This window comes from Monodelphis domestica, chromosome 3, assembly GCF_027887165.1.
Source record: "Monodelphis domestica isolate mMonDom1 chromosome 3, mMonDom1.pri, whole genome shotgun sequence".
NCBI classification, from domain to species: domain Eukaryota; kingdom Metazoa; phylum Chordata; class Mammalia; order Didelphimorphia; family Didelphidae; genus Monodelphis; species Monodelphis domestica.
Window position 1 is genome coordinate 152,635,481 of NC_077229.1, and position 14,373 is coordinate 152,649,853.

The following is a 14,373-nucleotide window of genomic DNA, read 5'->3' on the forward strand; positions in this document are numbered from 1 at the left end:
TGCCAAGAAACCCCAGTCAATAATAGGCTAATTGAGAGGCATATCTGTAAATGCATATGATAATCTATAGAGTTGGAGACCTTCCAAATTCAATGTACCAATTACAGCCCTATATAGGATATTATCTGATTGGTTCAACTAAAAATAATTATTCAAATGAACAAGTAAGTTAACAAGGATCTATTAAACATTTACTATGTACCATACACCGAGCTTGTTGTCATGCATTCTTGTTTTCTTATCAAAAATACATGGTTTGGCTTTTCTCTATAGTTATGGAGACTGAGGCAAATAGGGCTATGTAAAGATAATTTTAGGGTTGTGATCTAATCTAAATTATTTTTGGTCACCAGGGAATATCCCAAATAAAATACCCAAGTCAGTTTTTTTTTTAATTTATGGTGGTTTAATTAATATAGAGGGAGGTAATTAAGGAGAAGGGAGAGGGAAAAGGTGTAGGATTTCTCCTGCCTGGCCTGTGCCAGGGGGAGTTCAAAATCATCCGCCGCAAGGTCCCTGAAGAAGATTAGTGGCTTCTTAAGAGGATAGTGTTTGGAAGGTAAAGGAGAAAGAATCAGCCTAAACTCCAATAGAGCTCAGTAAAGATGCCTCATCTGAACTAGGCTACTCAGCTTCCTCCAATATGGTATTAAGGAAAACTCACAGCTAAACCCAGACAATAGCAGCTGCCACCTGAGATGCCAAAATGCTTAGCATGCTCTGCCAACCACCTCTCCACGGCCAAAAAGAGGTCGGAGAGAGAAAGTGATGTGAAATATCTAGACGGTTTTTATATCACTTTCCTGCATCTCACATGTACCAATGGTAGCTTAAGTTTGACTTAGGACAGCCCAGGGGTCTGTCAGTTGTTTCTGATTTGCTAGCACATGTCTGTCATAGGCCATCCTCCTAAATACTTAATCCTTAAGTATGGGTGTAGACATTCCTGTTTTTGTTAGACTAAGTAGGGTGGAGTAATCTAAAGTTCACAGTTAAATGACATGCTCAAGGCCACACAGTGTCTCAAGGTCAGATTTGAACCTAAGTCCTCCTGACTCAAGGCTGGGTACACTATCCAATGGGCCACCCAGCTTAGCACTGAGAATACAAATAGAAGCAGAAACAGTCAGTCCCTGCCCTCAATGGGCTTTCATTCTGATGGCAGAACATGATATATAAAAAGGAGCTAAAAAGGAAAAGGATATGGTCTGGAGTGCTGCCTAAAGATGAATGAGACATGACTCTGGCTTGAGGGTTTTCCTTGAATTGAGGATTCTGAGAGGAGCTCTCCAGTCAGAAAGGAGAACCCAGAGGGGCAGAGGATACTTCCAATACCTATGAATTCTAGAGCTCTGGTAAGCCTTCAGGACATTTCTGGGCATGTTAGAGAAAGTCAAAAGGAACAAGGGATGTTCTGTCACCAATGCCACGTTTGTTTTAGTAACCTGTGACATAGATGTGTGTGAAAAAAGCTTAATGAATTCCTGCAATCTCATGCATGACCATTTACTCAGATAAACACAGGAAGGGAATGTCTTATGTTCTGTTAATCAAGTGGTTTTATTAAAAATTCTAATTTTAATGTATTTTTATTCTATGCATAAAATGTATTAATATAGGATTCAAGTAATCTATTAATTTAAGAAATTCATGAAATTAGTCATCAGAAATCAATAAAACAATGTGTGGTCATGTAACTAAAACATAATCTGTGATTCAGTTGTTCACTATTATGAGTCGAATGCTTTGCTAAGTGCTCAGTTGTTGATGTTCACATCCAATATATATAGTCAACAAATTGAATAGATTTGTAAAAGGTCTCTTTCTGGCTTTTCTCTGATGATATTTATATAATAAATACCAATTTTTTTTCCGTAATGATTGAAAGGCATATTTTATTAACTTCTGATCTATTTCATTTGATCGATAAGTCATTAATGGCATTCATTTCATTTTCTCTTTGTTCTGACTTCTCAGTAAAGTCTTATTTGATATTATATCATATTTGTTATGTAATATATGACATGTGTCATTGAATAATGATATGATTTTAAACATGATAAATTTATGTGAAGAATCATTTCTGCATGTGTATATCTTTGGGAATATAGACATATATCTATTATATTCTTTTAAAAATTAATTCTTTCTATCTTAAGGTATCATCATTTTCAGTTTTTCTGAGTGATAGAATACATTTGTCATTCCAACTTTTGTTTATTTTTATTCCTAGGTAATTCAGATAAATTTTGAAGAGTTTGATCTAGAGATTGGCTATGACACATTGACAATTGGTGATGGAGGGGAAGTTGGAGACCCCAGAACAGTACTGCAAGTGTAAGTTTTCAGTGTTTTATTACTACCCTGAAACATGATAATATTTATGGATATTATTTTTATATTTATTTTGGTGACTGTCTTTTTTCCCCACAAGAAAGCTCATATAAAGTTATAAATACAAATAAATTACATGAACCAGTCTCGGGGCTATCTGACACTTAGTCTAGAGAGAAGAGCAGCATCTGCCGTGAGTTCAATGCCAGGTTATTTTCCCAGCTCAGAGAGTAGAGTTTCTTACTTAGCCTGTATAAAAACAGTAAAGTAGCTAGTTTGTTTAGAATATATGCTACATGAAGTGGTATAATATGTAATAAGATGGAAATGTAGAATAAATCTACATTATGAAATTAGAAAATTAAAACAAAAATTACTTATCTAAATTAAACCTGGATCCATATAAAATAATGTAAAAAACCCTAAAATGTGTATAGTTAGAATAAGCCCTCTAAGCTCACAAAAATGATGAGTAAATAAAACATCATCTGAGTGAAAAAAGGAAAAAAAGACAAAATGTCTTAAGAGTTTCTATCCTATATTAGAGGCAATTGGAATCCATTAATCTTTTTAAGAAGGGAAGTGGTACGGCCAGTTATCAAACTATCTTATAACTGTATACTTAATGTAGAACTGAGAATGGAGAGACTCTTTGAGAAGGTGATAAGGGTGGTAGCTGTGTAAGTAGAGAGGGGATATATATATATATATATATGTGTATATATATATATATATATATATATATATAATTTTATTACATTTATCAATAAACATTTTAAATTAATTTATTGATACTATTTACCCTATCATGAGTAATTCACCCCTCCAACAAAAAAGAAATCAATACCTTGTTTTTTACAGTCCAACAACACAAATTTCTACATTATTCATGTTTAAAAATGTATATCTTTCTGAATTTTGAGTTCATCACCTTTCTGTTAGGAAGTTTGTAGCATGTTTTAGTTTCTTTTAGACTTGTAGTTTTTCATTTTGTTGCTCAGAGTTCTAAAGTCTTTCAAAGCTGATTTTCTTTATAAGGTTATCATTGTATAAATTTTTCTTCCAGTTCTCATTTTGCTCTACATCAGTTCCTAAAAGTCTCCTTATTTCCTCTAAAATTATCCTTTTTACGTTCTCTTATGGAACAATAATATTATATTATATCTGTGTACTACAGTTTGTTTTGTCTTTCTTCAATAGGAACAAAATATCTTAAATTTCCTTTTTCAGGTTCTCATGAAAAGACCTGCTGTAATTTTTTTAACACATATCATTCCTTTTCCTTATTCCTTCATTATTTTGCCTTATGAGGCCCAATAGTGACTTAGCTGAGTCAAATGGTTTGCACAATTGACAACTTCCATGCCATAATTTCCTATTGCTTTCCAGAATAGCTGGACCAACTCCACCAACCATTTTCTAATGCAAAAGGGGACATATATGGGGCAATAATTAAGACGCTTCTTTACATTTAACTGAAATCTACTTCTCTGTAATGTATCATATGAAAATCAACCATAGTCATTTGATCCAATTTCCCCCCTTTTTATATGTGATTCATAGAGGTAGCCTATAGTTCAGCTTTTCTGACTACAGTGGAAATATGGTTTTCAGAGAATCTTCTATAATTACTCTCAGATTGCATTTCTGGATTGTAAATAATTAGATTTTTTCTTAAGTGAAGTATTTTAGAATTGCTAATAAGAAAACTCACCTATCACCTTTCTTCCTCCTTTCATATACATTTATAAGAATACTCTACAAAATGGCAGAGAAGACTTGGCCAGTGACCATTTCAGAGCTTGTAAGTCATTGTAAGAATTGACAATTTTAATGCCCAGCACATCATTGTGTAAAGAAAAATAAGAATGCTACAAGAAAACTGAAAAAAATATATATTTTTACATTTATGATAATGGCAAGTGATTCTTCACAGAACTTTTGTTCAAACAAAAAAGGACTGTATCAGGTAGTATAATTTCCAGTCTATCACTATGCATTTTTTTCAGATTCTTAGTCATAGTAAAAGAAAAATGCAAGTAGAGGGAAGAAGGAGTAAGGTAAAATGCAAAATAAAATCTGCTTTCTATTGATCAGTCAACTAAAACATTGCCCACAAAATACAAAAACTCAAGACCGCACATTTCAAATACCTGAATACCAACTCTTCTCCTTGCTGTCCCCAATATAAACACCTCAAAGCTGATTAGTATTATAATAGTATCACAGAAAAATAATAAAATAATTCTCAGCCATATTATTACAATAAGGATTAAGGGTATTAGGAAGATGTGATGATTTCACTTCATCCTTTTGAATATTGAAATGGTTTATTCTTGAGGGAAGTAATAGGCCAGTTCTGATGTTGCAGAGATGAAAATAAAATTTGAATAACTAGAGATCTTAATGGATGTTGGCTGGGCAAACGTAATAGGAATTCCAAATTTCTCTTTTAAAAGCTTTAATGTCTATGTAATTGGATAACATTTCCCTTGCAAGAATGTAAAAAAAATGTCAATTTGGACTTAGTTTTCTTTACAATGTTCAACTAATTGAGGAGTATTGGACTCTTGGTAGTTAAGGCCATATATAAAAAGGATATTTCAATGATATTGACAATGATGGGAGTCAAAAGAAAATTTGGTACCAGTTCCTTTGGATCCAGATTCTATACTTACTGACTACATTCCCTGCATTAGTATATATATATATATATATATATATATATATATATATATATATATATATATTTATTGGGAAAGTGTGTGGTGTTTTTAATGACTCAAGGTTTCTACCTAAAAAAAGATCTAAATCTTTAGGAACAGTGAATAAATGTAATTTGCAAATAAATATGGTAGAAAGCTTATAATTTTCTACAAAGTCTGAAATAATAATAGAGAAATGTAGTACTTGCATTTTAAAAGAAATTTCATTAGAATTAATAATGGATTTATTATATTTAAATAGAGTTTTACCCTTTTTAGGGTGTTTTTTTAATATGGTCAAAATATTTGGTATTTTTAGGTACAGAGATATTTGCCCTTATTTTTTTTTTTTTTTTTTTTTTTTTTTTTTTTAAATATATTTTATTTGATCATTTCCAAGCATTATTCGTTAAAGACATAGATCATTTTCTTTTCCTCCCCCCCACCCCCCATAGCCGACGCGTAAGTCCACTGGGCATTAGATGTTTTCTTGATTTGAACCCATTGCTTCGTTGATAGTATTTGCATTAGAGTGTTCATTTAAAGTCTATCCTCTGTCATGTCCCCTCAACCTCTGTATTCAGGCAGTTGCTTTTTCTCGGTGTTTCCACTCCCATAGTTTATCCTTTGCTTATGAATGGTGTTTTTTTTTTTCTCCTGGATCCCTGAAAGTTGTTCAGGGACATTACACCGCCCCTAATGGAGAAGTCCATTACGTTCGATTATACCACAGTGTATTAGTCTCTGTGTACAATGTTCTCCTGGTTCTGCTCCTCTCGCTCTGCATCACTTCCTGGAGGTTGTTCCAGTCTCCATGGAACTTCTCCACTTTATTATTCCTTTGAGCACAATAGTATTCCATCACCAACATATACCACAGTTTGTTCAGCCATTCCCCAATTGATGGGCATCCCCTCGTTTTCCAGTTTTGGGCCACCACAAAGAGCGCAGCTATGAATATTTTTGTACAAGTCTTTGTGTCCATTATCTCTTTGGGGTACAGACCCAGCAGTGCTATGGCTGGGTCAAAGGGTAGATATTCTTTTGTCGCCCTTTGGGCATAGTTCCAAATTGCCCTCCAGAATGGTTGGATCAGTTCACAACTCCACCAGCAATGAATTAATGTCCCTACTTTGCCACATCCCCTCCAGCATTCATTACTTTCCTTTGCTGTTATGTTAGCCAATCTGCTAGGTGTGAGGTGATACCTCAGAGTTGTTTTGATTTGCATCTCTCTGATTATAAGAGATGTAGAACACTTCTTCATGTGCTTGTTAATAGTTTTGATTTCTTTATCTGAGAACTGCCTATCCATTTCCCTTGCCCATTTATCAATTGGAGAATGGCTTGATTTTTTGTACAATTGATTAAGCTCATTATAAATATGAGTAATTAAACCTTTGTCAGAGGTTTCTATGAAGATTTTTTCCCAATTTGTTGTTTCCCTTCTGATTTTAGTTATATTGGTTTTGTTTGTACAAAAGCTTTTTAGTTTGATGTAGTCAAAATTATTTATTTTACATTTTGTGATTCTTTCTATATCTTGCTTGGTTTTAAAGCCTTTCCCCTCCCAAAGGTCTGACATGTATACTATTCTGTGTTTACCCAATTTACTTATGGTTTCCTTCTTTATGTTTAAGTCACTCACCCATTTTGAATTTATCTTGGTGTAGGGTGTGAGGTGTTGATCTATTCCTAGTCTCTCCCACACTGTCTTCCAATTTTCCCAGCAGTTTTTATCGAATAGTGGATTTTTGTCCCAAAAGCTGGGATCTTTGGGTTTATCGTATACTGTCTTGCTGAGGTCGTTTTCCCCCAGTCTATTCCACTGATCTTCCTTTCTGTTTCTTAGCCAGTACCAAATTGTTTTGATGACTGCTGCTTTGTAATATAGTTTGAGGTCTGGGACTGCAAGGCCCCCATCATATGTGTTTTTTTTCATTATTTCCCTGGATATCCTTGATCTTTTGTTCTTCCAAATGAACTTTGTTATGGTTTTTTCTAAATCAGTGAAGAAGTATTTTGGTAGTTCAATGGGTATGGCACTAAATAGATAAATAAGTTTGGGTAGGATGGTCATTTTTATTATATTGGCTCGTCCTATCCATGAGCAGTTAATGTTTTTCCAATTGTTCAAGTCTAGTTTTAGTTGTGTGGCGAGTGTTTTGTAGTTGTGTTCATATAGTTCCTGTGTTTGTCTTGGGAGATAGATTCCTAGGTATTTTATTTTGTCTAAGGTGATTTTGAATGGGATTTCTCTTTCTAGTTCTTGCTGCTGAGCTGTGTTGGAGATATATAGAAAAGCTGATGACTTATGTGGGTTTATTTTGTATCCTGCAACTTTGCTAAAGTTGTTGATTATTTCAATTAGCTTTTTGGTTGAATCTCTAGGATTCTTTAAGTAGACCATCATGTCATCCGCAAAGAGTGATAACTTGGTCTCCTCCTTGCCTATTCTGATGCCTTCAATTTCTTTATCTTCTCTAATTGCTACTGCTAGTGTTTCTAGTACAATGTCAAATAGTAGAGGTGATAATGGGCATCCTTGTTTCACTCCTGATCTTATTGGGAATGCATCTAGTTTATCCCCATTGCAGATGATATTAGCTGTTGGTTTTAGATATATACTGTTTATTATTTTTAGGAATGACCCTTCTATTCCTATGCTTTCTAGTGTTTTTAATAGGAATGGGTGTTGTATTTTATCAAAGGCTTTTTCTGCATCTATTGAGATAATCATGTGGTTCTTGCTAGTTTGCTTGTTGATGTGGTCAATTATGTGGATGGTTTTCCTAATGTTGAACCAGCCCTGCATCCCTGGTATGGATCCTACTTGATCATGGTGAATGATCCTTCTGATCACTTGCTGGAGTCTTTTTGCTAGTATCCTATTTAAAATTTTTGCATCTATATTCATTAGGGAGATTGGTCTATAGTTTTCTTTCTCTGTTTTTGACCTGCCTGGTTTTGGAATCAGTACCATGTTTGTGTCGTAAAAGGAGTTTGGTAGAACTCCCTCTTTGCTTATTATGTCAAATAGTTTGTATAGTATTGGGGTTAACTGTTCTCTGAATGTTTGATAGAATTCACAGGTGAGTCCATCAGGCCCTGGGGATTTTTTCTTAGGAAGTTCTTTGATGGCTTGATGGATTTCAATTTCTGATATGGGATTATTTAAGAATTCTATTTCCTCTTCTGTTAGTCTAGGCAGTTTGTATTTTTGTATATATTCATCCATTTCTCCTAAATTGGTGTATTTATTGCCATATAATTGGGCAAAGTAATTTCTAATGATTGCCTTAATTTCCTCCTCATTGGAGGTGCTGTCCCCCTTTTCATCTTTAATGCTGTGAATTTGCTTTTCTTCCTTCCTTTTTTTAATTAGATTGACCAGTACTTTGTCTATTTTGTTTGTTTTTTCAAAGTACCAGCTTCTTGTCTTATTTATTAAATCAATAGTTCTATCACTTTCGATTTTATTAATTTCTCCCTTAATTTTTAGGATTTCTAATTTGGTTTTCTGCTGGGGGTTTTTAATTTGATCGCTTTCGAGTTTTTTCAATTGCATTTCCAATTGATTGATCTCTGCTCTCCCTTGTTTGTTAATATGAGCTTTCAGGGATATGAATTTGCCTCTGATTACCGCTTTGGCTGCATCCCAAAAGGTTTGAAAGGATGTTTCGCCATTGTCATTTTCCTTGATGAAATTATTAATTGTTTCTATGATTTCTTCTTTAGCTAAACGGTTTTGGAGTATCATATTGTTTAATTTCCAATTGGTTTTAGATTTGGTTTTCCATGTACCATTACTAATCATTATTTTTATTGCCTTGTGATCTGAGAAGGCTGCATTCATTATTTCTGCTTTTTTGCATTTGTGTGCTATGTTTCTGTGACCTAATGTATGGTCAATTTTTGTGAATGTGCCATGTGGTGCTGAGAAGAAGGTGTATTCCTTTTTATCCCTATTTACTTTTCTCCATATGTCTATTAATTCTAATTTTTCTAAGATTTCATTCACTTCTTTTACCTCTTTCTTATTTATTTTTTGATTTGATTTATCTAAATTTGATAATGGTTGGTTTAAGTCTCCCACTAGTATGGTTTTATTGTCTATTTCTTCCTTCAATTCTCCTAGTTTCTCCATTAGAAATTTGGGTGCTATATTATTTGGTGCATACATGTTGATTAATGATATTTCCTCATTGTCTAGAGTCCCTTTTAACAAAATATAATTACCTTCCCTATCCCTTTTGATCAGGTCTATTTTTGCATTGGCTTTATCAGATATCATGATTACCACTCCTGCCTTCTTTCTATCAGTTGAGGCCCAGAAGGTCTTACTCCATCCTTTAATTCTGACCTTGTGGGTGTCAACCCGCCTCATGTGTGTTTCTTGAAGACAACATATGGTAGGGTTTTGGATTCTAATCCATTCAGCTATTCGTCTACGTTTTATGGGTGAGTTCATCCCATTCACGTTCAAAGTTATGATTGTCATTTGTGGACTCCCTGGCATTTTGATTGCCTTCCCTAATTCTAACCTTTTCTTCTTCGGCTCTACCTTTTAGTCCAGTGATTTACTTTGAAACAGTCCCCCTTGTCCCCTCCCTTGATGTTTCCCTTTTTAGTCCCTCCCTTTTTGTTCCCTCCCCCTCCCCCCTCTCTTACCCTCCCTTTTTGTTCTCCCTCTCCCCCTCCCCCCCTTGGTTTTCCCTTCTCCTTACCCTTGTTGGGTAAGATAGAATTCAAGATCCCAATGGATCTGGAGGTTTTTCCCTCTCAGAGCTGATTTCCCTGAGATTGAGGTTTAAGTAACCCCCCCCCCCTCTCTTCCTCTCCTTCTTATAGGAGTTTTCTTCCCCTCCCCTTCCCATGTGAATCTTTGTGTGAGAATGATTATTCTATTTGGTCTTTCTTTACCCCCTATTTATACATTACATTTTCCCCACATGTTAGTATACATAGGTTGATATAAATGTAGTCCTTATAGAAGAGAGTTTGAGTAAAAGAAGAAGATAACATTTTCCCCTTTCCTTAATATTTACCTTTTCAGGTATTCCTTGCTCTTTGATTTTCGGTATCAAACTTTCCACAGAGCTCTGGTCTTTTCTTTGCAAAAAGTTGGAAGTCTTCTATTTTGTTGAATGCCCATACTTTCCCTTGGAAGTATATAGTCAGTTTTGCTGGGTAGCTGATTCTTGGTTGGAGACCCAGCTCTCTTGCCTTTCTGAAGATCATGTTCCATGCCTTACGATCATTCAGAGTAGAACTTGCAAGGTCTTGGGTGACCCTGATTGGCATTCCTTTATATCTAAATTGTCTTTTTCTGGCTTCCTGTAGGATTTTTTCTTTTGTTTGATAGCTTTGGAATTTGGCAATTACATTCCTGGGAGTTGTCTTTTGGGGGTTTAGTGTAGAAGGTGTTCTGTGAGCTCTGTCAGTGGCTGTATTGCCCCCTTGTTCTAGAATCTCTGGGCAATTTTCTTTGATTATATCTTGTATCACCATGTCCAGTTTGGTGTTTATTTCTGGCTTATCTGGGAGTCCAATTATTCTTAAATTATCCCTTCTCCCCCTATTTTCCAGATCTATCACCTTGTCGGTGAGATATTTTATGTTCTCTTCTAATTTCTTGGTATTTTGGCTTTGCTTTATTGATTCTTGCTCTTTTACACGATCGTTGTCTTCCAGCTGCCTGATTCTGGCCTTTAAAGCCTGGTTTTCTTTTACAGTTTGGTCAAACTGGTTTTGTAGATGCGTGAATTTCTTTTGCATTATTTCCAACTTTTCCTCCCAGAAGGCTTCCATCTTTTTGGTCATTTCTGATTCAAATTCTTCATAAGTTTGTGGAGAGTTTCCATTTCCTTTAGAAGGTTTTGGAGCATTTTCTTTTATATTATCTTCTGTCTGCTCTGTATTTTGTATTTTGGCTCCATAGAATGTGTCCAAAGTCGCCCCTTTCTTCTTATTTTTCTTGGTATTTTGGGGCTTCTGTGGTTCTGTGGAGTTTGTCATCTCTGAATGTGGAGGGTTAGTTTTTCTTGTCTCTTTCTGGTGTTCAGAGGCAGTCCTGGGCAGATAGTTCTATGGGCTTTCCCTGGGTTAAACTGAATATGCCTCACTGGAACTGGAATGGAAGGGTCGGACCACGAGGCCACACTCTCCCCCCGGCTCGTTTTCCGGAAGTTGCCTTCAGAATCGCTGGCCGTGAGGCTGTTTCGTCGGCCTGCGGGGGGATGGGCTGCCGCTTCCCCAAGCTCCGAGAGCACAGACTTTCACTGAGACTTGGATAGCAGGATCCAGCCCGTGAGGCTGTCTTGCCCGCCCTGAGGGTTGCTGTTGTTTCGACCAGCTCTCTGCAGCGGAGGCCCCAGGCAGTAACTTTCACCCGGACTGGGACTTGGGTAGAAGACCCTGAGGGTTGTTGTTCCTCAGACCCTGCTCTCTGAGCCCGGCGCGCCTGCCGTTTCCAGGAGCCTTGGACTCTGCGCTCCTACCCCTGAGGTCCGAGGGATCTCGGGTTCTGGCTTTTAAGGGGAGCCGTACCTTTTGAACCGGGTCCAGGTCCAGGAGGAGGGTTCCCAGGGTCTGTGCTGTTGATCGTTTTGAATTTCGGCGCCTTAGGAGCTTATCGTTTGAGATCGGTCGGGAAGGGTTTTCCGGAGATCTGAACTTCAGCTTTCTCTAAGCCGCCATCTTAACCGGAAGTCTCCCTCCCGATATTTGCCCTTATTAACTTTATAAGTCTGATTGTTACAGCTAATCCATGAAACTTATTTTTCTTAAATTTTCATTCTCATCACATAAAGGAGAGAACACTGACCTTAGTGGTAGAGTACTCAGGTTTTAATTTAAACTATCCACTTAAATCTCCTTCACACACAAGTGTTTTTGTGCACACTCATCTATCATAGATGAAAACACACAAAGACAATCGTTATCCTCGGTTACCAAGAGACTACTACTATTCTCTTTATTATTTCTGTGACAGGAGCTCAACTTCCTCATCAATAAAAGGACCTATATGTCCCAACTGGTCATTCAGCTTTCTTTTAACTCAAAATCCTTCAAGCCTATGAATCAGGGCATTGGGGATTTCTTCCACCATTCTACAAACCAAAAATCTCAGCATCAGCTATAGAAATATATCTCTATATTATATTAAAAATACATTGGAGGGCATTATTGGTAATATAAAAATGTGAATAACTCCCAAATGATATCTTCAGGTCATTGATAGCTGCACATCATAGAGGTATTGAGAACCAATCTCAGAGTTCATCTTTTGATAGAAGAATATGGTTCAAAGGCTAACTACCTGATCCAGTAGCTAAATTATGAAAAATAATCCCCCCAAAATTATACAGTATAAGAAAAAAGACAACATCTTCACCAGCTATTCTTGGAAGAAAGTAGGAAGATAAATGTATTATTCTTCCCTTCTGACTGTTATAGTCATCCTCAGTCTACATGGTGGCCTATGGTTATTGTTCAAATTATGTTTTCTTCCGTTGCAAAAAAACACTATTTTAAAAGAGAATAGAGGACACCTCGGTACCTCAGTGGATTGAGAGCCAGACCTAGGGATGAGAGTTCATAGGTTCAAATCTGGCCTCAGACACATCTTAGCTGTGTGACCCTGGTCAAGTCACTTAACCCCCATTGCCTAGCCCTTACCACTCTTCTGCCTTGGAGCCAATATGTAGTATTTATTCTATAGTGGATGGTAAGAGTTTAAAAAAAGAAAAAGAATAGCCCCCTTCAAAAATGCTCCCAAATCTCATCATTATTGTTGTTGTTAATGATTTTCCTATTGGTAGCTAGGAAATGTGTTTACCTATTCTGCTTCTTTTCTTCAGAAGCAAAATCTCTTATTTTTCTAGTATTGTTATCTTCTTACATTGAATTGAGTGGCAAGATGAACTATTACCACTATAGGTTAGCCTGGAAAAGAGAGGACACGATGAAACATGATTATAGTAAGGTAGCAGAGAGGGACCCTCAATATTTTGCCTATCTTGAAGCTAGTAACTCTATTTTTTATATCCTAACCCATCTCTAAATGGAAATTTTTGTTCTCCTTTATCCTAATTCTTTAGGAAGGCCAGCCAAAAAACAGTCAGCCTTGTTTCAGACCTTGAAGGCAATGACTGACTAGGAGTCGAGAAAGTTGGTTTTTTCCTCACTATTTCTAAGAACACAATAAATATCCTCCCCTTTCCTGTTTAGTAGCTGTTTTTGAACTCATCATGACTATACACTTTCTTTATTCTGTAAATTCTTGTGGGATATGGCTCATATTCAGAGGTTTGCTCATCACAAGGAGACTTCCTTTCTCTGTGGGTCAACTAATTCTTCTCCCTGCTATGGCAAGGAACTTTGAACAGAATAAAGCTTTTTACTTACTTGTAATTTAAATAGTGACAGTGAGTCTCTCCTCTCCCCTCCCATAACAGCAATCTTTAAATATTTTAAGTGTTGTCATGTTGAAAGAGATCCTAGAGGGCAGCATGAGAAGCAATGGGTAGAAGTTGCAAAGACAAAATTAGATTTGATGTCTTACAAAAATTAAACAAATGAAAACTTCCTAACAATTAGAGTTATCTAGAGAAGATAGAAAAAAAAATGGATCTTGCTTAAAGGAAGTCTTAAATAAATGTTTAAAGTCCACTTGTGAGGTATATTTTAACAGCAACATGATACCATGGAAGGAGCTTTGCCCTCAAAGTTAGAAGACTTGGGTTTAAATCCCACTTCTTTTTTTTTCATATTTATTATTTATTTAATTTTAGTTTAATATATTTTTCCATGTTTACACAATTTGTTTTCTTTCACTTCCCTTTTCCCTCCCCCCTCCCAGAGTTGAAAAGCAATTTTTTGTTTGTACAACAAGGTTGTACAAATGTTATTACTTGATACCTATTTCCATATTATTCATTTTTGCTATAGAGTGATTTTTAAAGCCCAAACCCCAACTTACATACCCATATATACACCATATTCATTACATTTAAAGAATTTTTCCACAGTATGAATTTTCTGATGAATAAATAAGGTATCCCATTTGATTGGTCAATTGATTGATCATATTCTTCTTCTTTTTTTAATTTTATAATATTTTATTTGATCATTTCCAAGTGTTATTCATTAAAGACAATGATAATTTTCTTTTCCTCACCCCCACCACCCTTAGCCTATGCCTGATTCCACTGGGTGTCATATGTGTTCTTGATTTGAACCCATTGCTATGTTGTTAATATTTGCATTAGGGTTTCCTTTAGGGTTCTCCTCTGTCATGTCCCCTCAACCGCTGTAGTCAGGCAGTTGCTTT

General features: G+C 35.9%; 1 protein-coding gene across 7 annotated transcripts in view; it reads left to right on the top strand.

The window, feature by feature from the left end:
• CSMD3 (CUB and Sushi multiple domains 3) overlaps window positions 1-14,373 on the top strand; it is a 1,668,414-nt gene that overhangs the window by 846,559 nt on the left and 807,482 nt on the right. For all 7 annotated transcript variants that reach the window (XM_016431868.2, XM_056823169.1, XM_056823168.1 and 4 more), the window contains one exon: window positions 2,234-2,337. In XM_016431868.2, coding sequence (XP_016287354.2) covers window positions 2,234-2,337 — 104 coding nt within the window. The remainder of the gene's footprint in view (window positions 1-2,233; window positions 2,338-14,373) is intronic.